General features: G+C 35.5%; 1 protein-coding gene across 4 annotated transcripts; it reads left to right on the top strand.

The window, feature by feature from the left end:
- Nucleotides 1-5,127: 5,127 nt before the first annotated feature.
- On the top strand, nucleotides 5,128-23,402 carry LOC105436960 (NADH-quinone oxidoreductase chain 1-like). Of its 4 annotated transcripts, XM_030979341.1 has the most exons (9): nucleotides 5,128-5,405; nucleotides 7,082-7,147; nucleotides 7,426-7,449; nucleotides 9,264-9,413; nucleotides 19,999-20,165; nucleotides 20,394-20,627; nucleotides 20,861-21,094; nucleotides 21,328-21,560; nucleotides 21,792-21,953. In XM_030979341.1, the coding sequence occupies exons 5-8, from the start codon at nucleotides 20,152-20,154 to the stop codon at nucleotides 21,416-21,418; spliced, it is 573 nt and encodes a 190-aa protein (XP_030835201.1). In that variant the 5' UTR covers nucleotides 5,128-5,405; nucleotides 7,082-7,147; nucleotides 7,426-7,449; nucleotides 9,264-9,413; nucleotides 19,999-20,151; the 3' UTR covers nucleotides 21,419-21,560; nucleotides 21,792-21,953. The 4 variants fall into 4 exon arrangements, with proteins under 4 accessions (XP_030835201.1, XP_030835199.1, XP_030835200.1 ...); XM_030979339.1 differs by lacking the exon at nucleotides 19,999-20,165 and having other exon boundaries at nucleotides 5,129-5,405; XM_030979340.1 differs by lacking the exons at nucleotides 7,426-7,449; nucleotides 19,999-20,165 and having other exon boundaries at nucleotides 5,129-5,405.
- The last annotated feature ends 1,386 nt before the right edge of the window (nucleotides 23,403-24,788 follow it).

Genomic DNA, 24,788 nt, shown 5'->3' on the forward strand with positions numbered 1-24,788 from the left:
TATCCAAAAGAACACCATCTTTCTTGTTTTTAAATCCTCCAATCCAAATCGCATGTGTCTTCTGTATATTAACTTTTAAACCAGACATTGCATTATATTTATCTAAAATGTTTAATGCACTGTTTAATTCCATTACTGACCCGTTCAATGTTAGAAGAGTATCATCTGCATATTGAATTATTTTAAGTTGTCTACCAGGTAAGCTCAAACCAACAATGGAATCGGAATTTCTAAACAAGAGACCTAGTATTTCGGCGCATAATAGAAAGATAAGAGCTGACATGGGATCTCCTTGACGACAACCTCGCTCTATTGAAAATCTTGGAGACAGGTGTCCATTGATTAATACACAGGATTGAGCATTTTCATAGAATACATTAACCCATTTTACAATAGAGGGACCAAACTTAAAAAAGTGCAATACTTTTCTAATAAAATCATGAGAAATAGAATCAAATGCTTTTTCAAAATCTATAAGCAGCAATAAACCAGGAATGTCATTGATATCAGTATACAATAATAAATCATATAACAAACGGATATTCTCTCCAATGAAGCGCCCTGACATAAAGCCTTTCTGGTTTTCATGTATAAGAAAAGGAAGTACGTTCTTTAATCTGTTTGCTATACAAGAGGAACCTAATTTATACACCACGTTCAATAAAGATATGGGTCTCCAATTTTTCAAATAATGTCTATCTTTTTTTCCTTTGGGAATTAAAGTGATGACTCCTAACTTCTGTGTATAGGACATTCCGGATGAATATGCAGAGTTCAAATATCTCACTAAAAATATGTGTAATTCTTTCCAAAAATGTTTGAAAAATTCGACGGTGTATCCATCTAGACCAGGTGATTTATTATTTTTCATGTTTATAAGTGCTTGATGAACTTCATCGATGGAGAGTTCTCCTTCGAGCTTCTGTGACATTGAAGCAGTTAATTTACTTATATCTGGATCATTTAATATTTTATTTAAGTCTACATCAACAACAGGATTATTTTTATACAATTTAGAGTAAAATAATACAACTTCTGATATAATATCATCATGCGATGTTATCTCCTTGTTTTCAGTAGTGACTAATTTGCATATACGTTTATTCACAGCATTTCTTTTTTCTAAATTCAAAAAATATTTTGATGGTTTCTCGCCATATTCCATCCATTTAATTTTAGACCTCATCTTTATTCCTTCCATTTTTTCTTTTCTTAGTGATTCTAACTGAACTTTCTTTTCATTTAATATGACTAAAGCTCTATTTTTGTCTGTTTTTGATATCAATGCCTTCTCCAAAGCTATAATTTCTTTCTCTAAATCGTATTCTAAATTTACCAATCTTTTTTTCTTTCTGGCTGAGTATAAAATTGTTTCACCTCTAATTATGGTCAACAACGTATCAAAAAATAACTGATCATTTACAGTAAATTCATATTGTGTATCTTGTCCTTCTACCTCAAATCTATTTACATTGTTATTATATGGGACAGAATAGGTCTCAATCGTTTGTTGAATGACATCTTTAATATTTTCCACATAACTATCATCCCTTAACAACGAATTATTGAATTTCCAGTAACCTCGACCTACCATACAATGATTTAAATTCAAAGATAGCTTGACCAGGGAATGATCGGATCTGTACCCAGGTAAAATTTCTATTTTATTAACGAGTGACAGTAGTTCAGTGGAGACCAAAAAATAATCCAATCTAGCCGCCTTAAAGGGAGTAGGTTGCCGCCATGTAAACATTTTTTCCAGGACATGTAATTCTCTCCATGGGTCTATCAAATCTAGATCATTCTTCATTTTGATCGACTTTTTTCTTGGCATTAGGATTATTAAGGCGAATATAATTATATGTATCTTTATCAAAATCTTGAACCAAGTTCCAGTCTCCGCATAAAATTGTTAATGGATTATCAAAATCCAAAGCAAGTCTTTCAATATCTGCATAAAAACTAACACTATCGTGATTAGGACCATACAAGGATATTAATGTTATGTCATAGCTATATATCTGTAGGTCTAACGCAACAAAATTCCCTTCTTTTGATCGCTCAATCTTATTTACATTAAATTGCACCCCTTCCCCAAACAAAATAGCAACACCTCTGGCATTTGACGCTTTATGGCTGAAAAAACAATTATCTCCCCAAAATCGTTTTATAGAAGCTTCTTCCTCAGCTACAAAATGTGTATCTTGCAAGCAACATATTTGGAACTTTTTTAACTTAACAAATTCTAAAACATCATTTCTTTTTTCGCTATTTCCCAAACCTCGACAGTTCAAAGAAATTATATTGAAACTAGCCATTGAATATTAACTTTACCTCGGTACTATGAAAATCAAATCCTGTGGAGTTTTTCTTTTGTAACATCAAACAAATAACACTGACAACACTAAGCACTAGTCCACCGAAACAGCTTACACTGCAACACCTATAACAACTAGAAATGCAATCGTGTCACAACGATGTGCGTGCAATGACGCCGTGTTTCTACGTGTCGAACGAAAGAGCTTCTCTCGGACTATCCAGAGCAATTTGTACGAAGTCGTTAGCTTCTGTAATATTGGAGACAGGTAGGGCGAAAGAAAGGCCTCAATAGTGACCTTGATTGGATGGTAGTGACTATGCCTACGATGTTTGAAAGAAATTGGGATAGGGGAAAGAACCTAGAAAGGGCTCGCAAGCACTGCGTGCAAAAACAAATGGGATTAGTTGCATGTTCGTCAAATCAATCAAGCTCGTTCTAGGGGTCAAAAGCGTGAACCCGATTTGCCCCATAGACAATGCGTGTAATGCATGGGCGGAAAACGTACAGGATCTGTATTATGACCGGAGTTAAATTGTTTTTTCTCTCTCTCTTTATGTCTCTTTATGGGCCGTATATGGTATCATTGGAAAGAGAATTTCATGGTTGTTATTGTAAACTACTCTCTTTTTTTCTATGATAATCCTATCGAAACATGTGATGTAAAATAGATTTAAAAGACAAAATGGCGTCTTAAATGGCCCCCTTGACTACTTTCAAAAATCCGGCCACGAGGTGCCCTGCGTATTGCATCTCGAAATGTCATTGCAAATTTTCAACGAAAAAAAAGGATGTTTAGGGGGCGAAAAGTAGTCTGAAAAAATGACGTCATCGCCGATAAGTGTTATAATCGGGCGGAATTCGTATAGTGACCCTTGTTCAAATGCGATTTACTCACAATTTTCTGTGTAAACATATACCATACTTGGTATCATTCGAAAGGGCACTTCATTGCGGTCAGTTTGACACCATTGTCATCTGCACGCAATGTACTGCACGCATTAAAGGCGCTATTACGTAATGCATAGCAAATTCATCATTTTTGGCGATAACTTTGCGCTGACGTTATTAAAATTTACCAAATATGGATACATGTGTCTGCCAAGTTTCAACGACGTAGGTATAAAGATCGCCATTTTAGAGCAAGTTGAAGTTATTTCGGAATTTTCTTGAAAATGGCGAATTTGGAGGGCAATTTTCGCAAAGTTGGTCAGTGATAGGGTATATAATTTTGTATATGGCTGGAAAGGGCATATCTTCAAGTATCTAAATCCAAAAAAGGGTACGGGTTTGCTAAGCCATTATGGAGATACGGCCACAGAGAGAAAGCCAATTCCCAGAACTTTAGAGGGCGCTATTTATGTTGTGCAAGCCCATTGGAGCGTGAAATTTAGCATGGCTATGTGCAATTATGAGATAAAGATACTGTGAGATTTAAATACAAAACGGAATTTATATGAGAAAGTTATGGCAGTTTTAGATTATTTAGGGGTCCATTTTTCAAGAACTTGAGAGATTTTTGACGGAGTCGGTTTTAGATTTGAATTTCGAGTATGAAGATGGCATTTTGAAGGTCAAGTCATGTGTCGCAGATGAAAGAACATCTCTCAGACTATCTAGAGGAATTTGTTAGAAGTTTGTAGGATGAAGGATAGTGGAGACAGGAAGAAAGAAAGAAAGGCCTTAAAATGGACCAGAAACGGACAAAATGGCGCCTGGACGGTTATGCATGAGTGATTTCGAGAATCGAAGAATGTAGTGACCTTGATGAGATGTTAGAGACTATGCCTATGAAATTTGAAAGGAAAAGGACATGAGGAAAGCACCTAACTAGGAATAACAAGCACTACGTGCAAAACGAATGGGATTCCGGACGACAAGAAGAAGAGGAGGACTAGAAATGCAATCGTGTCGGAACGATGTGCGTGCAATGACTCTCATGTTTTTTTAGGGATAAAGTTTTAGCAGAGATGTGGGCATATTTAAGCTATTTGCATCTTGAAATGTTAAATCTATAATGAATAGAAATGTTAAAGCTATAGCAGATATTTACATTTGTGCACGAACATTGAACATTTTGTTTTGCTTTTGACAAGATGATATTGTTGTGGTTATTTGTTTTTTTGACATCTTTGTTAGCTATTTATAGTTTGAATAAAGGACCAATATCATTTGAAAGGGTAATTGTACCTAATTTGACTAAGGAATATTTATATCATATGCAGATACCCTATTTGACATGGGGAAATTAGATAGAAAGAAAAGTGATAGAATGATAACAACGCTATTAGGGATAATAGAAGGAGAAAAAAGAACATCATAATTAGAGAAAGAAAGAGAACATGATAAGGAATATATAATGGACAGATAGAAAAGAAGATGAAAAATAGAAAAACAAAGAATAACATAAACAAAAACAGAAAGAAAAACGATAGAAGGAAAGTTAAAATTAACATGACGGAAGATAGAAAGAAAAAAAAGAAAAAATATAATACAAAGAATAACATCAGAAGTGAACGAAGGAAGAACAAAGACTAACATAAGAGGAGATGAAAGAGGAAAGAAACAAAGAATAACATATGGAAAGACAGTAAGTGGAATATTTTATTTAAAGAAAGAGAAAAATGTTGGGTTACCGGCGATTTATAAATGTATTTTGTTCATTGTGCGATACCATAGTGTCTAGACAAGGGCGCGCTGCAGGCACTGATCTACCCAATTCAGTGGCTGCAGGGCCAACAAAATCTTACTTGAAATTTGAGTGGGGGAGTATGGTCAATTTGGTGAGTTGCACAAAACTGTACGATACTTTTTTTTCGATATATCCTAAAAGATAGATGAATATAGATCTAGATCTAGAATAAAATGTTTTAACAAATTAAAAATTGAGACATATAATCACGTGACGTCGAGTATTTTGGCGACAATAGTCACAACTGAAATTGCAATTGAGTCAAAACAGAAGAAGAAGAGCAAAAGATCAATTCTATTTTGGGGGCTAATTTTCACGATTAGGTTCTGTCAGCTTGAGCCCAGACGTACGTGTCTTAGACCTAGATTCTACTTAGTTTACTTCATTTTCTTAGCGGTAAGTTTTCTCTTTACTTACAATAAACACACAATTAACTAATGTTTTTATTTAAGATATACTTAGACTCTATGTACCGTACAATATATAGGGGTATATAGGGTGTCTGATCGCGCACCCGTACCGTGTCTAAAATCCGTCCCGTAGAGATCGCACGTAGCCTATCGCTATGCAGTCTACGTGCATTGCGCGACCATGAAAATTGGTCGATGATTTTATATAAATTGAATTTGAAACCTGGCTTTATTCCTCGTGATCTTGAAGGTGAAACTCAATGGATGAGGTGTCATATGAAAGAGCAGGTTACTCTCCATATTCCCCATATTAGGGGGCTACCCCCAAAATTCTAAACATTTCTTGGTTAAAACAGCGATTGAAATGTTGTTTGCATCCTAGAGTAGAACTAGAACTTAAGTAGAATCTAGATCTAGAATCTATTCCTACTAGATCTAGATACACTCCTAGGCCTACTGAGTCCTAGCTCCAAAATTTGCCACTTTCCTGAACCGCGCTCCTCCCCGGGCTTATATCTGGCTAGACGTAAGCAAAATATCTATGCACTTATTTTTTTGCTAGCCCCAAGACGGGCAAGAGATCACTCGCCCCAACAAACAGTTTAAAATTTAAAAATACCCTTCCCCCTATTTGTTGGATCGGCTAAGGGATGTGTGCGCTCAGCCCAGTCCAAACCATGGTTACATCGCATAACATCTAGAGTAAAGTACCCGGTTTTCGGCCACTTAAGACAAAATCCTATTTATTGGACTCTTTACTTCCTATTTATTATCATTTCTTGTTCAAATCATGAAGCAAATATTATTATTATTTAAACAAAAAAAGAATCCCCAAAAAAAATCGCGAATTGCCATGACAATATTCATTTCAATTTTCACTGTTTTGGAGCCGGTTATCGGCCGAGCGTTTCAGTTTACGGCCGCATGTACAAAGTCAATAGGAAGCGCTCGCGCGCGCCGTGCGTTTCTGCGCTGATGTATAGCACAAGCGGGCGGAGCAGGTATCCCACGCCGGAGCTCCCGGGTGCTCGCCTGACCGAATACAGGCACAGCGGTGATCGGAAGTTGGAATCTGAATTAGACGGACATATCGTGTGTGCGTCGCGGTGTGCGGCTGCATTGATTTAATACATGCGATGAGATACTTTTGAGCTTGCGACCAGCACAAAATCGGGCTCTAAATCTGAAAAATACTTGAAATAAAGCTCATTTTATGGTACCCATATTTCTTACATACACGCGTAAGAAACTCGATTTTTCAGATTTGGGTAGCGGGACCGCCGATTACATCGCTAAAATGTGATATTTTAGGATATATTTTTCATTGCAAATGTGGTTCTTCAGTGACACTGGCATGGTATGGTATGTGTGGGATATGTGTTATGCTATTATGCGATGTATTTTAAAGTGATTTTACCATGTATCCAACCAATTGGCCGAAAACCGGAGCTGACCGATTACCGGGTACTTTACTCTACTAAAATAAGACTTTTTTCCTTTAAATTGTCAATATTTTGACAAACATTTATTATACGTCTAGTCTAGAGTCTATGTTGCATGTTTTGTTTATCAAAATTGGCCGTTACAGCCAGTAATGTTGATGAAAGTAAATGTTATCGTTTTGTTTATTACAATGTTTGTTATTTTGAATTTATCTTTCAGTTGCTGATATTCACTCAATTTTGAGCTTACCGGTACACACTTTTCGTAGAACATCAACACGTAATTGTAAGTATGGTTGGAGTAGAAAGACTATAGTATTAGTATTGACTTTAACGGTACTAGTCAGTAGTCTATGTCCCATTATATGCAGGCCAAAAAATAAAAAATAAAAAGGTTAAATTTCAACGACAGTATAGCGAGTAAACCATTGACAAATTAACCCCCCCTATTCATAAAGACCACTTTTTATAAGGTTGCTATTCATAATGCTGGTTAAATGAATAGCATTTTTTTAATAAATAGTGTATCTTTTACATCTGTTTTTATCTTTTTTTTCCCTTTAGGTTGGATCTGACCATTTCTCTGAGGTGTGTAATAGCTACGTGGAGTTTTGTCTTTTGTTTTGTTTGTATTTTTTGTGTCATTTGTGTTTTCATGTCTGGCAACTGGCAGTAATCCACTGATTTGAGCTACGCAGTTGGTGTGCCAAGTGAAAGTTGCTATAGACAAAAGCAATTGTTTTGTGTTGAAGCTTTACTATTATTCTTTGAGTTGTCTTGTGTCTTTTTTATTGTCTTGTGTCGTGTGTTTGTTATGTGTTCGTAACTTTCTATCCTTGTTTTTTTCTTGTCTGGCAATCGGCAGTAATCCACTGATTTGAGCTACGCAGTTGGTGTGCCAAGTACAGGTTGCTATAGGCAAAAGCAATTGTTTAATGTTTAAGACATTTCATGTTTGAGCTTAGTAACTTGGCCTGTACCCTTGTACTTGCCTGAAGCAATGACTGAATTTCTTTACGCTGAACAAATTCTTTACACTGATTGAATTTCTTTACACTGATTGAATTTTTGACACTGATGGTATTTCTTTATGCTGAATGTTCTTCTTTACATTGACTGAATTTCTCTACGCTGAATGTATTCTTTAAACTGAAATTTTGTCATACATTCACTGAAACAAAAGATTATAGAAAAAGCAATCATAGAGAGATCAATTTTTGAATCAAAGAGGTATTCCAGAAATTAAGAGAAATTGAATAGAAAGCAATAAAAAGTGAAGTTAAAAGAAGTAAATAAAGAGCAAGAAAAAACCAAAGAGAAACGTTGAGGAACTATGACAAAGGTTGTTAATTCAACTAAAGCAAAGACAGACTGAGAGTAATTGCTAATTAAAGTATAGAGGAATTTAAAGTAACTAAAAAGATAGCAACAGAAAACAAAAACAAGTCTCAAAAAGTGAAACAAACTAAGAAACACCCAAAGAGAATTTTGAAATTAAGAGAACTGAAAAGGAAGCAAAGAGAAACTTTAGAAATAAACTGAGGAGAGAGTAAGAAAAATCAAGGTTGTAGTATGTGAGAGGACAAATAAACATCTAAAAATAAGTCAAACCAATTAAAAAGAAAGGAAAGCAGGAAGAGGAGAGCATTTGCAGATAATTTGAATTTAATATACAGAATTTTTGGAAAAGCTTCAATGAACTTCTTTAGTTTAAAGTCGACATCCAATACTTGAAAGTTGATTTCTATACCTGAAAGTTAATATCTACTACCTGAAAGTTGATATACAATGTAGTACCTGAAAGTTGATTTTATATCTGAATCTGAAATTATATAATACCTGAAAGTTGATATCTAATACCTGAAAGATGATATTTAGTCCCTAAAAGTTGATATTTACTACCTGAAAGTTGCTATTTAATACCTGAAAGTTCATATTTGATACTTGAAAGTTGATATCTACTACCTGAAAGTTGATAATTACTACCTGAAAGTTGATATTTAATACCTGAAAGTTGATATCTAGTACCTTTAATCTTGTTCATATTGGAATCCAGATCAAACAAATGACCTGAACTTTAGCCATGGCTTTTTTGACATCGGAATGTAAAGAATTGATAGATGAAATTGAGGTATTGTGTATTTTTGTAAAAGCTAGAGAAATTGAATGCAGAATAAAACAAGCAGACAGTATTTGTAAAAGCCAATGTGAAAGCCGTACATTTGACAGGAAAACATTTGGTCAAACGCAATGTGAAGAGTGTAAGAGATGGTACCATGATTGCTTCATAAACTCTGGTATATGTAAAGGAAAAACAGATTATTTGAATGTGGTATGGATATGCATTTGTGGGTACTCAAATTACTCATGTAGTATCATTGACAATTTCGGTATTTTTTCAGATGATGGATACTATGATTCCTTGATTGATGAATGCATTATTGACCATGATGAGTACACAGTGCAGAGTGGACAGGAAAGAACGCCTGGAACATGTCTCAAAGAAATGTCTGGAGGAGGATCAAGAAAATCAAAGAAACCACACAAGAAAGGTAAATCATATATGACAAAGTTGAAAGGTTCTACATTTTCTGGTGATAAAAGAAGGAAAAATGTTGAGAAAAATGTAGAGATTGATCAATGTAGTAGCATAAATAAAGACAGTGAAATTGGAATTCAGGAGGGCAATAAGAAAAGTGACATAGAAAATGATGTTGAAGGATGTGATTGGGTTAGAGTCAAAAACAGGAGAAGAAATCAAAAAGGCAGACAAATTCAAAGTCAAAGGTCAGCTAATTTCGTTCACACTGATGATGCCTTGATGGATCGTCCAAAGGTCAATCGAAAAAGAAAGATGGGAACTGTTGAAGTGTCTGAAGATGGTACAGTTATTTTGAGGAAAGACCATGTAAGAAAAAGACAGATTAGAAAAGGAGTTAATGATAAAGGAATGAAACAAACCAATAGCTTGTTTGGAACTAGTGAAACAAAATGTCAAAGTGATATTAATACTAAATGTGAAAGTTCTGACATTGAAACAAGATGCAACCTGTTTGATACTAGTCTTGTTGCTTCTGGGCACTTTCATCAGAGTGACAAACAATTTGGATCAAGTAGTGGAAAACAGTGTAAATGTAATGGTTTAATGTCAATGATATATTCGAAAACAAAAAGTCCAAGTACATGGAATAGAGATGATCTTGATGGTATACTTCTGAGAGGAAATCGCCTTTATGAGTCTATTACAGACATTTCTGCTTGCAACCATGACTTGTTACAAACATCAGATTTGCCATGCAATATAGAAGATGGTAAGCACGAGTACACTGTGCACTATGCTGAAACTGTGAATGGATATGTAACTGAACATGAAGATGAACAGAAGGATGCAAAGTGTTTACCTCTTACTGCTGCTTTAGAAGATACTCTTGACAAAAGTGATGTAACTTTTGTTAATTTTGGAAACGAAACATTATCAGTCATGTCTTTGTGTGATGGTTACTACATTTTTGATCCGCATTCTCGTAATCATTCAGGAATCGATGTAGGAAATGGGACAAGTATTTTGATGCATGCGAAGTTATACCAAGGTGTTCATAAGTACATCATTCAACTTGCATTGTCGATGAATTATCAGTGTAATGGCGTCTTTGAAGTAATGGGTGCAACTGCGACAGGAAAATCTGAGAACTGTGTGTCTCCAGTAAATGAACAGCATGATCCAAAGTATTCAATTGAAGATATGCTTTGTGTTTCGCACAAGGAAGACAGAGTTCAGAAGAATAGTGTAAATACAGATGTAGTCAATTGTGATAAGGAAAGTTGTGTGCAAAGTGACAGTGATGTAATAAAGCTGACAGACACAGCCCGCACAAAGACGTATGACCTTGAATACTGCATATCAGACATGCAGCAGTATAGTACAAGTACTGTTCCTACATCTTTGAAAGATAATCAAAGAATTGAAGAGAAAGTTGAGAACAAGGATGAATGCTTAGATTACCCTATGCAGTTTGTGTCACAAGACATGGATGACATACATGTACATGTAGATCTACATGTACATAGTGGAAAGCCTGAGAATGTAAACAGAGATCAAGCATTTATGTTGGAGAGTAGCAGTACTAGAATGAAGCAAACATCTTGCCAAAAAGAGTGTAATAGTGATATTGGTGGTATTCAGCCTACATGTTTATCCCACGTGAAGGAGTTTACATTTGAAAGTTGCACATCAGATATGCAGCAACGTAATACATGTACTTTCCCCATATCTTTAAATGCTGTAAACACACAGGAAGAGTGCGCTAACATTCATGAAAGAAGCTTACATCAACAAATGCAATCTGTGCCACAAACAAAAGGCAAGGTATTTGTCCAGGATAAAACTACCAAGAAAGTAAATGGAAGTGAAGTTGTTCAGGCTTGTAACAGTACTAGCAGTATGTGTGCATCTCTTTTAAAGGAGTGTGGATATGAAAATTCTAAGTTAAGCTTGCAACAAGATGATACTTGTATGGCTTCTACATCTACTGGTTTAGGCATAACAAAAGACAAATGTAAAGGTGGCATAACTAACACCAATGTTGATAGTTCTACCGCATTACTAGTTCATGGAAACTTCAATCAAGGAAATTATAGATTTGGTGAAAATAGTGGAAAGCAATGTGTGGCCAATTGTTTGTCAGCTGTGATGTTTAGCAGAATCAAGAATATACAATACTGGTGCAGTAAGGATTTAGATAATATTCTAGTTCATGGCAATGAGTTGTATGGCCTCATTCGAAAGATCAATAAAAATAGTCAGGACTTTTTGTTGATATCAAATCTGCCTGAAGTTCTAGAAGGTTTTGATGATGTATTTACAATGAATTACAAAGAACCAGTCAAAGGTTACATTATTGGAAAAGAAATGCCTGAATATAAATGGATTATTTTGAAACGAGCCCTTGCCCAAGAACTTTGTCAACATGATGCTTGTTTTTTCACTTTCAATGGAAGCACACTCATTGTCATATCCACACTCGATGGTTATTGCATTTTTGATTCACATTCGAGATCCAAGACTGGCCTCCAAGTTCAAGATGGCAAGAGCATTCTTATGTTTACATCATCATGGCAAGGTGTTTACAAGCATATTACAACCTTAGCTAGGTCTATGAATGTTGGTCTTCTTAATGCATGTTACGAATTGACTGGTGTAGATCTTCATAGAAGTACAGGCGACTCTCAAACATTAAATGAAAAATTGCCGAAGTTATTAACAAGTGAACCTGAAACAGAAACTCAAATTGCAAGCATTGAAAGCACTATAAATACAATACATGTTGAGGGTAATAAAGAACCTGATAATGAATGTAAACAAAGAAATATTGCATTTGAAGTGATTGAAGAAAATAATTTTGAGTGTACATCTGAGATACTTAATACCCAGAAATGTGAAACCAAAGATAGTTATACGATTGGTTATGAAAAGTCTCCTAAGCAAAAATATAATGATATGTTTTGCACTGAAAATTTGATGTCACATGTTGAAAGGAAAGTAATTTCTCAGAAAAACACTATGTTGAAGCTTGACAAATCCACCAATGAAGAAACCTGTTGTATAGTAAATAATAAGATGAACGGAAAAAACAGTATACAAAATAATAGTAGTAAAGTTGGCAGTAATACTGGTATGCAAAATTCTGAAGGAATAGAAGGTACATGTAATACCAATTTGATCTATGAAGGAGAGGTTGTGCAAATTAAAAAAATGAAACTGGAGCTGCATAAAATACCTACTTTCACTGGTAAAATGACTAAAAGTAAATCTCAGCAATTTTCTAATGAAGTACATTCTACTTGTAAAGATAAAAAAACAAATTTTTGCCAGAACAATATTATGATTAATGACAAAGATGAAAAAATTGGTTGTGAAGTTGCTAGCAAAGATTCATCACTTGAACATGAAAATGATGATGTTGTTGTATTAGGTGTTACAAGAAAAAATCTTTTTTTTCAACCCATTGTACAACAAGATAAGTTAAAGCTATGTACAAAATTGAGTATCTCACATAAACATCTACTTCGTTCTGCTAATGCTGTTATTTCAAATCAATGTTTAGGGTGTCCACTTGAACTGAAAACAATCATTGGTGATGGTAATTGCTTTTATCGTAGTATTTCCTATGCAATCTGTAATTTTGAAGATAATCATATGGACATAAGAGTTGCGGTAGTAGATTTTCTCACAACAAATTCTGATATTTTTGTTGGTTATTTGGGAAGAACTTTTTCTTCTGTTTTACAATATGCAAAAAGCCAAAGAATAATGGAATATGGTATATGGGCATCAGAGATAGAAATATTAGTAACTGCGAATTTGCTGGAAACTGATATTTACATTTATGATGAAGAATTGAAATGTTGGCATATATTTTGTGGAAATAAAGCCAAAATGGGAGAGGTTACAACAAACAGAGGTATATATATAAACCATACAGGTGGAATACATTATGATGTTGTGTTATCTGTCCAAAATAATGGAGTTATTGAGAATGTTGTTGAACTTGCTGAAACTGAAGATTTTCATAAAAGTTATGAAGATGTTGAGTATATTAATGAGGTTGAAATTGACAAAAAAATTGAAGAGCCTCCCAGCAAAAAAGTAAGAATAAATAGTGCTTTATACACTTTTGATCAAGAAGGTAATAAATCATGCAAGGATGTATCTATTGAACCTAGAAGAGTGACTCCAAGATTCAGGGGTAAAACAAGGAAAACTGGATTCAAAACGAAACTTAAAGAACAGAAAATGAAAATGAGGTTATCTAGGGTAAAACCAATCCTTAAAGAAAGTAAATACAAGACGGATGAATTGTACAAGAAAAAACAAAAAGCCGCCAAAAAGAATAAATATAAGACAGATGATTTGTATCGATCTAAAATAAAATCTGCTGAAAAGATCAAATATAAGACAGACGACTTGTATCGATCTAAAATAATATCTGCTAAAAAGACGAAATATAAGAAAGACGACTTGTATCGATCTAAAAGAATATTGGCTGAAAAGACCAAATATAAGACAGACGACTTGCATCGATCTAAAATAATATCTGCTAAAAAGACGAAATATAAGACAGATGACTTGTATCGATCTAAAAGAGTATTGGCTGAAAAGACCAAATATAAGACAGACGACTTGCATCGATCTAAAATAATATCTGCTAAAAAGACGAAATATAAAACAGACGACTTGCATCGATCTAAAATAATATCTGCTAAAAAGACGAAATATAAGACAGACGACTTGTATCGATCTAAAAGAATATTGGCTGAAAAGACCAAATATAAGACAGACGACTTGTATCGATCTAAAATAATATCTGCTAAAAAGACCAAATATAAAACTAATGATATATATCAATCAAGGAAGAAGAGAGCAATATTTTTGAAGTATAACACTGATGCAAATTTTAGACTAAGTCATAATATGTATCATCGTATCAAGTATAAATGCAATGCTTTGCATAGAAATTATATGCTACAAAAATCACAATTGCAGGTTAGACAAAAGAAGAATTTGAGATTTTACCAAGGTTGCAAAGAGAAATACCTTAGGAATGTATTGTTCAGAGCAAAAAAATTGTGTGCACTAAGACTAAAGTATCGATTAGATCACACTTATTCTGCAGCACTGCGGCGAAAACAGAAAATAAGTTATCATAAGAAGAAAAGTATCAGTGATGTTATAAGTAAGTTCCAAAACTTTCATTGTAATGGACCAGAATACGTTTGTTCAGTATGTTTGAAATTATTGTTTCGTACTCAAGTTTTGCAATGTCATAAATTGAAATATAAAATAAGTAGATGCATATCTGAAAAGTACCTTCACATTTGTACAAGTTCTTGTTCTAAAGACTGTATGATTAAACTGTGCCGAGGCAAATTGTGGATTTGTTACACATGTCATCGAAAATTGAAACAAAATATAGTGTCATCAGAAGCGTGGACTAATAATCTACAATTGAATGACATACCGGACACTTTACTGAAATTGAATAGCCTTGAATGTCATTTGATTTCACAAAATATTTCTTTCATGAAAATTGTTTGTTTACCAAAGGGAGGACAGTTTTCTGTAAAAGGTCCTGTAGTCAGTGTACCATCAAATATGTCAAAAGGAGTTAGTGTACTTCCAAGACAACCTTGCGATGATCAATTAGTACGTGTCAAGCTCAAAAGAAAGCTGTCGTATAAAGGGTATTATGAATATCGTAATGTCAATACCAAAAATGTCATGGATGCTTTGCAGTATTTGAAAAAATATAATAAATGGTATCATACAATAGATATTGATGCTATGTGGACTATTGAACATATTGAAGAAAGCGAAACTGTTGTAAATGATGATAATTCTGAAGCTGTAAAAAATGATGAATGTGGTGAAGAATTAGATATTGCTAAAGAAGAAAAACTTGTCTTGAATAAAACAGCACAAAATGAAACAAATAAAGAAGCCATTCATGAGGATAATGATAAGCCAAGAGGATTACCACTTGACTCTTGTCTCCAAGAAGAAACTATACATGTTGCACATGATTATATTCATGAGAATAACATGAAAGATAATTGTAATGTCGAATTAGATAATGAAAAACATGAAAAAAAGGGAACAGACGAACTGAAAACACAAAATGAATCAAATGAAGAAGAAGTCATTGATGATGATGATGATGATGATAAGTTACGAGGATTACCACTTGACTCTTGTTTCCAACCTGTGAATATTGGACAACAATTACTGGATGAAGAATTTGCTGATATTTTATGTATTGCTCCATGTGAAGGATCAACTCCTTTACGCATTTTATTTAATCTATGGACTGAAGCTCAAACATTTCCTACCCTTTTTCCACAAGGACTTAATACATATCATGAAAAACGTGAACAGAAAATTTCACTAAAAAGGTATTTCCATAATCGATTAATGAATGTAGATAACAGATTTGCACAAAATACAGACTATATATTTTATGCACAATACATTAGTGAAATTGAAAATGTAATGTCTAGTATATCTATAGCTTTACGAACAGGTGGTCAAAAGACCAGTGACGATAATGAAGTGACAGCCTCTATGCTAAAAAATGATAAAGAACTGAGTAAAATTTTGAAGTCTGATAGAGGTTATAGATTCCTATCATCTGTAAGAGGAACACCTCCATATTGGCAAAGAGTTCAAAAAGACTTACTAGCAATGATTCGTCAGCTGGGAATACCAACTTTTTTTGTCAGCTTTTCAAGCGCTGATTTAAGATGGCCAGAGGTAGTAAATACAATTTTAAAACAACAAGGTGATACTACAAGGACTGCGGAAACGATGGATTGGAATGAGAAATGTGCTGTATTAAGAAGTAATCCTGTCACTGCTGCTCGAATGTTTGACAAAAGATTTCATCTGTTTGTTACAAATGTTATTAAATCTAAAGCAAAACCAATAGGTAAAGTAGTAGACTCTTTTTTTAGAGTGGAATTTCAATTACGTGGAAGTCCTCATATTCATGGGCTTGTGTGGATTGATAATGCTCCTAAACTAGACACAGATAGTGATGAAAGAGTTAAAGAATTTGTTGATAAATACATTACATGCCATTTACCAACAATAGAAGAGGATGAAGAGTTGAAGGATATACTAGAACATGTGCAAATGCATAGCAAAAAACATTCTAAATCTTGTAAAAAGGGGCGCAAAGAATGTCGCTTTAATTTTCCTAGACCTCCTTCACAAAGAACATTTGTGGTTAGACCCAAACCTGATAAAGACCCATTTGTTATGGCTAAAGCTAGGGATCTAGTATCATCAGTGAAAGACAAATTGAGGGATGCTACAAGTGAATACAATAGTATAGAAGAATTGTTTGAAGAGCTTAATACATCACAGGAGGAATTTGAAAAGGCATATTGTATGGTTGCAGAAAGGGTATCTATTGTACATAGTCGAAATTTAAAATCTGTATGGGTAAATCAATATAATAAACATGTATTGCGAGCTTGGAATGCTAATTGTGATATACAGTTTGTATGTGATGTATATGCTTGTGTTCAGTATATAGTAGCCTACATTTCTAAATCAGAACGTGAATTGGGCAAGGTTTTGCAAGCTGTTCATGATGAAATATCAACTGGTGGTAACGATACTAAAACATGTATGAAGGAACTTGGCCATGCTTTTATTAAAAATAGAGAAGTTTCCGCTCAAGAAGCTGTGTATAGAGTGTGTGGTCTCAGTTTAAAGGAATTTTCACGAAAAGTAGAATTCATACCGGTGGGTGAAAATCCAACAAGATTAAGTTTACCATTGTCAGTCATTAAGTCAAAATCAGATGATGATGATAATATTTGGGCCAAGAACAAGGTAGACAGGTACAGGAATCGTCCTCATAATGAAGTGTTTGAATTCATGTGTTTAGCAACTTTCTGTTCTGATTACAGGGTTTTGTATGGCAAGCAAGTAAAACAACAGGAGAATATTCATAAATTGTTGAATGGACATGGTTTTGTGCAGAAAAGAACAAAGAAAAATGCTATCATTAGATATCCAAGATTTAACGTTGAGACAAATACTGAAAGGTTTTATCAAAGTATGCTTCAACTTTTTTTACCTTATAGAACAAATGATGAACTAAAGCCATCAGAGTTTAAGTGTTATCAACAGTTCTTTTTTCTTGGAAGTGTGCAACTTAATTTGAAAGTTAAAAAGGTTCGGACAATAGTTACCAGAAATAAAGCTTTCTATGAAAAAGATGCAGAATCATTTGATAAAGCAAAGGAATTTCTTGAGAATATGCCAGAAGATATTGATGCTTGGTCAACCTTGTGTCCAGAATCAGAGAAAAGTAGGCTTGAGGAAGAGAATGACAAAGACTCTGTTACATATGAGAGTGATAGCGAGTTTGCGGTACCTGACTTATGTACGAAGGATAGTAGTGATTCACACCATAGGATTGAATTACGTGAACCTAAATTGTCAGAGCAAGATAAAATGTCGTTATTTAGATCCATGAACACTAAACAATGTGAAGTCTTTTACAAAGTGAGAGAATGGTGTATTAATAAGACTTTAGACTCTAATATTGACCCTTTTTTTGTGTTCCTTACTGGAGGAGCTGGTGTTGGAAAATCACATCTTGTACGATGTATATATACAGAAGCAACACGGATATTAGCAAAAACTTCTGAAAACCCTGATTCCATTGTAGTTTTGAAAGTTGCACCAACTGGGGTTGCAGCCTTTAACATTCAAGGTCTAACAATCCATAGTGCTTTCTCACTCCCCCTTAGAATGCGTTTACCTTATGTGCCACTGACTGAAGAGAGACTTAGTTCATTGCGAAACACCTTATCTCAAGTTCAAATTGTTATAATTGATGAAATTTCTATGGTGGATCAGAATATCTTTGGTTATATTCATGGACGTCTTCAACAAATAAAAGGAAAGTCTAGTGACTTTGGTCATGTAAGTGTTATTGCTGTGGGAGACTTTTATCAATTGGCTCCAGTGGGAGGCACACCTTTGTATAATGAATCTGTTAATTCAAGGTTATGGCATGACAATTTCAAGATAATAGAACTAGACGAGATAATGCGTCAGAAAGATGATGCTGAGTTTGCAAATTTACTGAACAAACTACGCATAAGAAAAAGAAATGAAGATGTAGATGAACATGATCTATCACTTTTAAGAAGTTGTGAGGCTCATGAATATACAGATGATGTTTTACATATCTATCCTAAAAATAAAGATGTTGATGCACACAATATACATATGCTGTCTAAAAATTTCAAAGAAATCAAAGTTACTAAAGCAGTCGATTCCAACCCTAAATCTAATTCTATAAAGAAAAACAAAAAAGAAAAAGTAACATTACCTGAAAAATTATCCATTGCAGTTGGGGTGAGGGTTATCCTTACACGAAACATAGATACATCAGATGGTTTAAGTAATGGCCAAATTGGAACTGTAAAGGCATTTATTGAAGGAACTGAACCATTTACACTAAAGTATATATATGTGCAGTTTGATAATGATAAAGTTGGTGCCAAATTTAGAAAGACTAATAAGATATTTAAAGATTATGAAAATTCTGTTCGTATTGCAAAAGTAGAGGAGGTTCATGATAATTTTAAACGCTTGCAATTTCCATTAAAGCTAGCCTATGCTTCAACAATTCACAAAGTTCAAGGTTTAAGTTTGGAAAAGTGTTTATTTAATATGAAAGGTATCTTTTGTGCTGGCCAAGCTTATGTGGGATTGAGCCGTTTAACATCTTTAAAAGGACTGACTTTGAAAGAGTTTGATATTAAATACATATATTGTAATGAGAGTATTTCTGAGTCCATTGCACAAATGCCTCACTTTTTGGAGACACAATGTACACCAAGCTTATCTTATGAGCACATGATAATATTACATAATGTTCAAGGTTTAAGATTACACTTTGAAGACCTTTGTAAACAGATTCAAAATATGAATGCAGACTTTATTTGCCTCACAGAAACCTGGCTGAAAGATGAGTATTTTCCTTTGGATGTAGAATTATCAGATTACAAAAGTTACCATCAACCAAGATACATGGCTTATAATAATTCAAGTGAAATAACTACCAAACTTGGGCAACAATCACATGGTGGAGTGTCATGTTACGGCAAAATTACCAAATCATTTTCTAGATTACATTTAACAAATAACATTGAAAATATTGCTATTCACATAGTTTCAAAGTTTTCAGTCCTACTTGTTGTAATATATAGACCAGCCTCATACAAAATGTCTGTGTTTCTTATGCATTTGAAGAATTTGGTAGAAACAGCTCATAATCATAGTCAAAAAGTTATCATTATGGGAGATTTTAATGAAAATTATACACAAAGTTCTTGTTTAGTAAAGTTTTTCATTGGTTATGGATATAAGCAATTTGTAACCAATTCAACAACAGAAAGAGGAACTATAATAGACCATGTTTACATAAGAGGGTTTGATTTGCAAGATATTTGTATTGTACCAACTTACTATAGTTATCATGAATGTATTAAGATCCTAGTTTAGCATTACTGCATATTTGTCAACAAGGAAAGTAATACAAGCTTTATTTTTAGTGCTAAATTGTATCAGGCAATGTGAACACTCCCTGTACCGTGGAGGAGTCCAAGTCTACCCCCCTCAAGTTCTTGATTGAGAAGCACGCTGGTGGTGTAGAGGGCGGTTGGGATAACCTCTTAACTGTCAACTCAGGGGGTTCTTCTACTTCTATGATCCCTAAAGAGTGAGTATTAATGCCCCTCTGCACTAGATGGCCAGGAGGGATTAGAGGGATTAGTGTGGTCACTGACAGGTGGTTATCTCATCAACTCAGCTCTTAATTAACATAAGAAAAAGAGGATCATGAGAGACCAATGGGCACCGCTTAGGTATGCATAATCCTGTCAACAAGCATCATTGCAGGAACTTTGAGAATTTTCAATCTTTGTATCTTCCCCATGCTAACTTTCAGATCATCTGCAGAAGGGGAGCTCTGTGGTTTTGCTGGCTTCAGATGTGAACGCAACCAGGCCACCAAACTCTTCAACATCTCAGGCAATGTGAACACTCCCTGTACCGTGGAGGAATCCAAGTCTACTCCCCTCAAGTTCTTCATTGAGAAGCACGCTGGTGGTGTAGAGGGGGGTTGGAATGACCTCTTAACTGTCAACCCAGGGGGTTCATCTACTTCTATGATCCCTAAAGGGTGAGTATTAATGCCCCTCTGCACTAGATCGGGCGAGGAGGGATTAGAGGGATTAGTGTGGTCACTGACAGGTGGTTATCTCATCAACTCAGCTCTTAATTAACATAACAAAAAGAGGATCATGAGGGACCAATGGGCACCGCTTAGGTATGCATAATCCTGTCAACAAGCATCTTTGCAGGAACTTTGAGAATTTTCAATCTCTGTTTCTTCCCCATTATGCTAACTTTCAGATCATCTGCAGAAGGGGAGCTCTGTGGTTTCGCTGGCTTCAGATGTGAACGCAACCAGGCCACCAAACTCTTCAACATCTCAGGCAATGTGAACACTCCCTGTACCGTGGAGGAGTCCAAGTCTACTCCCCTCAAGTTCTTCATTGAGAAGCACGCTGGTGGTGTAGAGGGGGGTTGGAATGACCTCTTATCTGTCAACCCAGGGGGTTCATCTACTTCTATGATCCCTAAAGAGTGAGTATTAATGCCCCTCTGCACTAGATCGGGCGAGGAGGGATTAGAGGGATTAGTGTGGTCACTGATAGGTGGTTATCTCATCAACTCAGCTCTTTATTAACATTAGAAAAAGAGGATCATGAGGGACCAATGGGCACCGCTTAGGTATGCATAATCCTGTCAACAAGCATCTTTGCAGGAACTTTGAGAATTTTCAATCTCTGTTTCTTCCCCATTATGCTAACTTTCAGATCATCTGCAGAAGGGGAGCTCTGTGGTTCGCTGGCTTCAGATGTGAACGCAACCAGGCCACCAAACTCTTCAACTTCTCAGGCAATGTGAACACTCCCTGTACCGTGGAGGAGTCCAAGTCTACTCCCCTCAAGTTCTTCATTGAGAAGCACGCTGGTGGTGTAGAGGGGGGTTGGAATGACCTCTTAACTGTCAACCCAGGGGGTTCATCTACTTCTATGATCCCTAAAGAGTGAGTATTAATGCCCCTCTGCACTAGATGGCCAGGAGGGATTAGAGGGATTAATGTGGTCACTGATAGGTGGTTATCTCATCAACTCAGCTCTTTATTAACATTAGAAAAAGAGGATCATGAGGGACCAATGGGCACCGCTTAGGTATGCATAATCCTGTCAACAAGCATCTTTGCAGGAACTTTGAGAATTTTCAATCTCTGTTTCTTCCCCATTATGCTAACTTTCAGATCATCTGCAGAAGGGGAGCTCTGTGGTTCGCTGGCTTCAGATGTGAACGCAACCAGGCCACCAAACTCTTCAACAACTCAGGCAATGTGAACACTCCCTGTACCGTGGAGGAGTCCAAGTCTACTCCCCTCAAGTTCTTCATTGAGAAGCACGCTGGTGGTGTAGAGGGGGGTTGGAATGACCTCTTAACTGTCAACCCAGGGGGTTCATCTACTTCTATGATCCCTAAAGAGTGAGTATTAATGCCCCTCTGCACTAGATGGCCAGGAGGGATTAGAGGGATTAATGTGGTCACTGATAGGTGGTTATCTCATCAACTCAGCTCTTTATTAACATTAGAAAAAGAGGATCATGAGGGACCAATGGGCACCGCTTAGGTATGCATAATCCTGTCAACAAGCATCTTTGCAGGAACTTTGAGAATTTTCAATCTCTGTTTCTTCCCCATTATGCTAACTTTCAGATCATCTGCAGAAGGGGAGCTCTGTGGTTTCGCTGGCTTCAGATGTGAACGCAACCAGGCCACCAAACTCTTCAACTTCTCAGGCAATGTGAACACTCCCTGTACCGTGGAGGAGTCCAAGTCTACTCCCCTCAAGTTCTTCATTGAGAAGCACGCTGGTGGTGTAGAGGGGGGTTGGAATGACCTCTTAACTGTCAACCCAGGGGGTTCATCTACTTCTATGATCCCTAAAGAGTGAGTATTAATGCCCCTCTGCACTAGATGGCCAGGAGGGATTAGAGGGATTAATGTGGTCACTGATAGGTGGTTATCTCATCAACTCAGCTCTTTATTAACATTAGAAAAAGAGGATCATGAGGGACCAATGGGCACCGCTTAGGTATGCATAATCCTGTCAACAAGCATCTTTGCAGGAACTTTGAGAATTTTCAATCTCTGTTTCTTCCCCATTATGCTAACTTTTAGATCATCTGCAGAAGGGGAGCTCTGTGGTTTCGCTGGCTTCAGATGTGAACGCAACCAGGCCACCAAACTCTTCAACATCTCAGGCAATGTGAACACTCCCTGTACCGTGGAGGAGTCCAAGTCTACTCCCCTCAAGTTCTTCATTGAGAAGCACGCTGGTGGTGTAGAGGGGGGTTGGAATGATTTCTTAACTGTCAACCCAGGGGGTTCATCTACTTCTATGATCCCTAAAGAGTGAGTATTAATGCCCCTCTGCACTAGATCGGGCGAGGAGGGATTAGAGGGATTAGTGTGGTCACTGACAGGTGGTTATCTTGTGCCAATATCTATCATGGTGCAGTTAAAGGAAGTTGAGAGAAAATTGTATTTCAAATATTTTGCTGTTCTTCAGAACAACTTGTTATTGCAAATTGAGTTTACTTTTAGATCATACACATACATGGTTGTAGAAAATGAAAGCAAAAATGAAATGCAAAAAAATAATGAAGTGAAAATTCATAGCACACACCTTTTTTTCTTTTCTTCTACTGCAGGTTCCTCATTTTACATCTTTGGTAGATGGATGGCTCTTTGCACTTTGACCAATGAGCTTATCTGTATTTCATCCATCAAGCACCGGTGATTTGATATTATCTCCAGCAATGGACATGATTGGAATAAAACAACCTTACACAACTGATAATGGCACTGTGACTAATTTATTTGTATGCATTCTTTTCTGTAATACTTGTTATAAGTAAGTTAAATTTGCATGATTTAAAAACCGCTAAAAGGTATACAATATTGACTATCCCTTTTGTGGTTTAGATATTTGATTAGGACCATAATTATGCACATGAAAAGTTACATCCTAGTAATTTGTCAAAAGACATATGGGAATCTCAAATTGGCAAATTAGCCATTCAACTGTGATGTAATTGCAGTATTTTTTTCATTTGTTGGAGACTAAATATCATTATTATTGCTTTTATTAAAATTATTATTATTGTGGTAATTGTTTATTTCTATTTTTGTAGTAATTGTGATATGGAAATGAGAAAAATATTTATAAAAGAATAGAAGTAGTAGAATGGCATGGAAATGAGAGAAACATTTATGAAAGAAAGATGTGAATATGAAAAAGAAAGAATATTTAAATGGAATTATATAGAAAAGAAGATAGATGACGGAATGAGAGGGAAAATAACGAGAGTAAATGAGCGATAGAGTGTGTATGTGGAGGGGGAAGGGATGACAATGGCAATTTAAACGGGATAACCTCGCTATCAATAAGGATCATTATTCATCAATGTCATTATTCATAATGCACTTCTACCATATACTAGCAAACTGCTATTCATATCATACAAATAGGTTGCTATTTAGAATATACATAAGGACCACTATCCACAAGGGTCACTATTCGGGAAAGGGACATAACAATGACTATTCATAGTTTAGATTAAAAAACAATATTCATAAGGGTCACCGTTAGTCACTATTCATAATATACAAACCCCTTTGCTGAATTATGAGCATCAAAACCCTCTTTTTTTGTTTATATGATGACAACAAAAATAACATCCTGAAAGATACTGAAACATAGACATATATATAGAAAAAGATAGAAAGACAAAATCGCAAGGATGAAAGCAAAAAATAGTATGAGCAAATATAATAATAAGAAATGATATGATAGGAAAACATAGGCCCTAATGATAATGAAATATTAAAATAAACAAGATAAATTGATCGATTAAACCAAACAATACCATTAGAAAGGTAGTAAGAGAAAACAAACCTTGAAACACTAAACAGATTGAGTAAATAATGACATGAAGAAAGATGGCAATACAACGCTCTTATTGGAAAATGAATGGGAGCTGTGAGTGATATCTTTGTTACATGTAGGCCTATGTTACTATTGATACGCGACAACACACATCTTTATACACAATGCACAACGGCTCGAAACGGACAAAATGGCGCCTGGATGGACGGGTGTGCATGAGTGATTCCGGAGAACGAAGATTACAGTGACCTGGATGGGATGGTAGTGGCTATGCCTACGGAGTTTGAAAGAAATTGG

This window comes from Strongylocentrotus purpuratus, unplaced genomic scaffold (assembly GCF_000002235.5).
Source record: "Strongylocentrotus purpuratus isolate Spur 01 unplaced genomic scaffold, Spur_5.0 spur5_scaffold_10, whole genome shotgun sequence".
NCBI classification, from domain to species: Eukaryota; Metazoa; Echinodermata; class Echinoidea; order Camarodonta; family Strongylocentrotidae; genus Strongylocentrotus; species Strongylocentrotus purpuratus.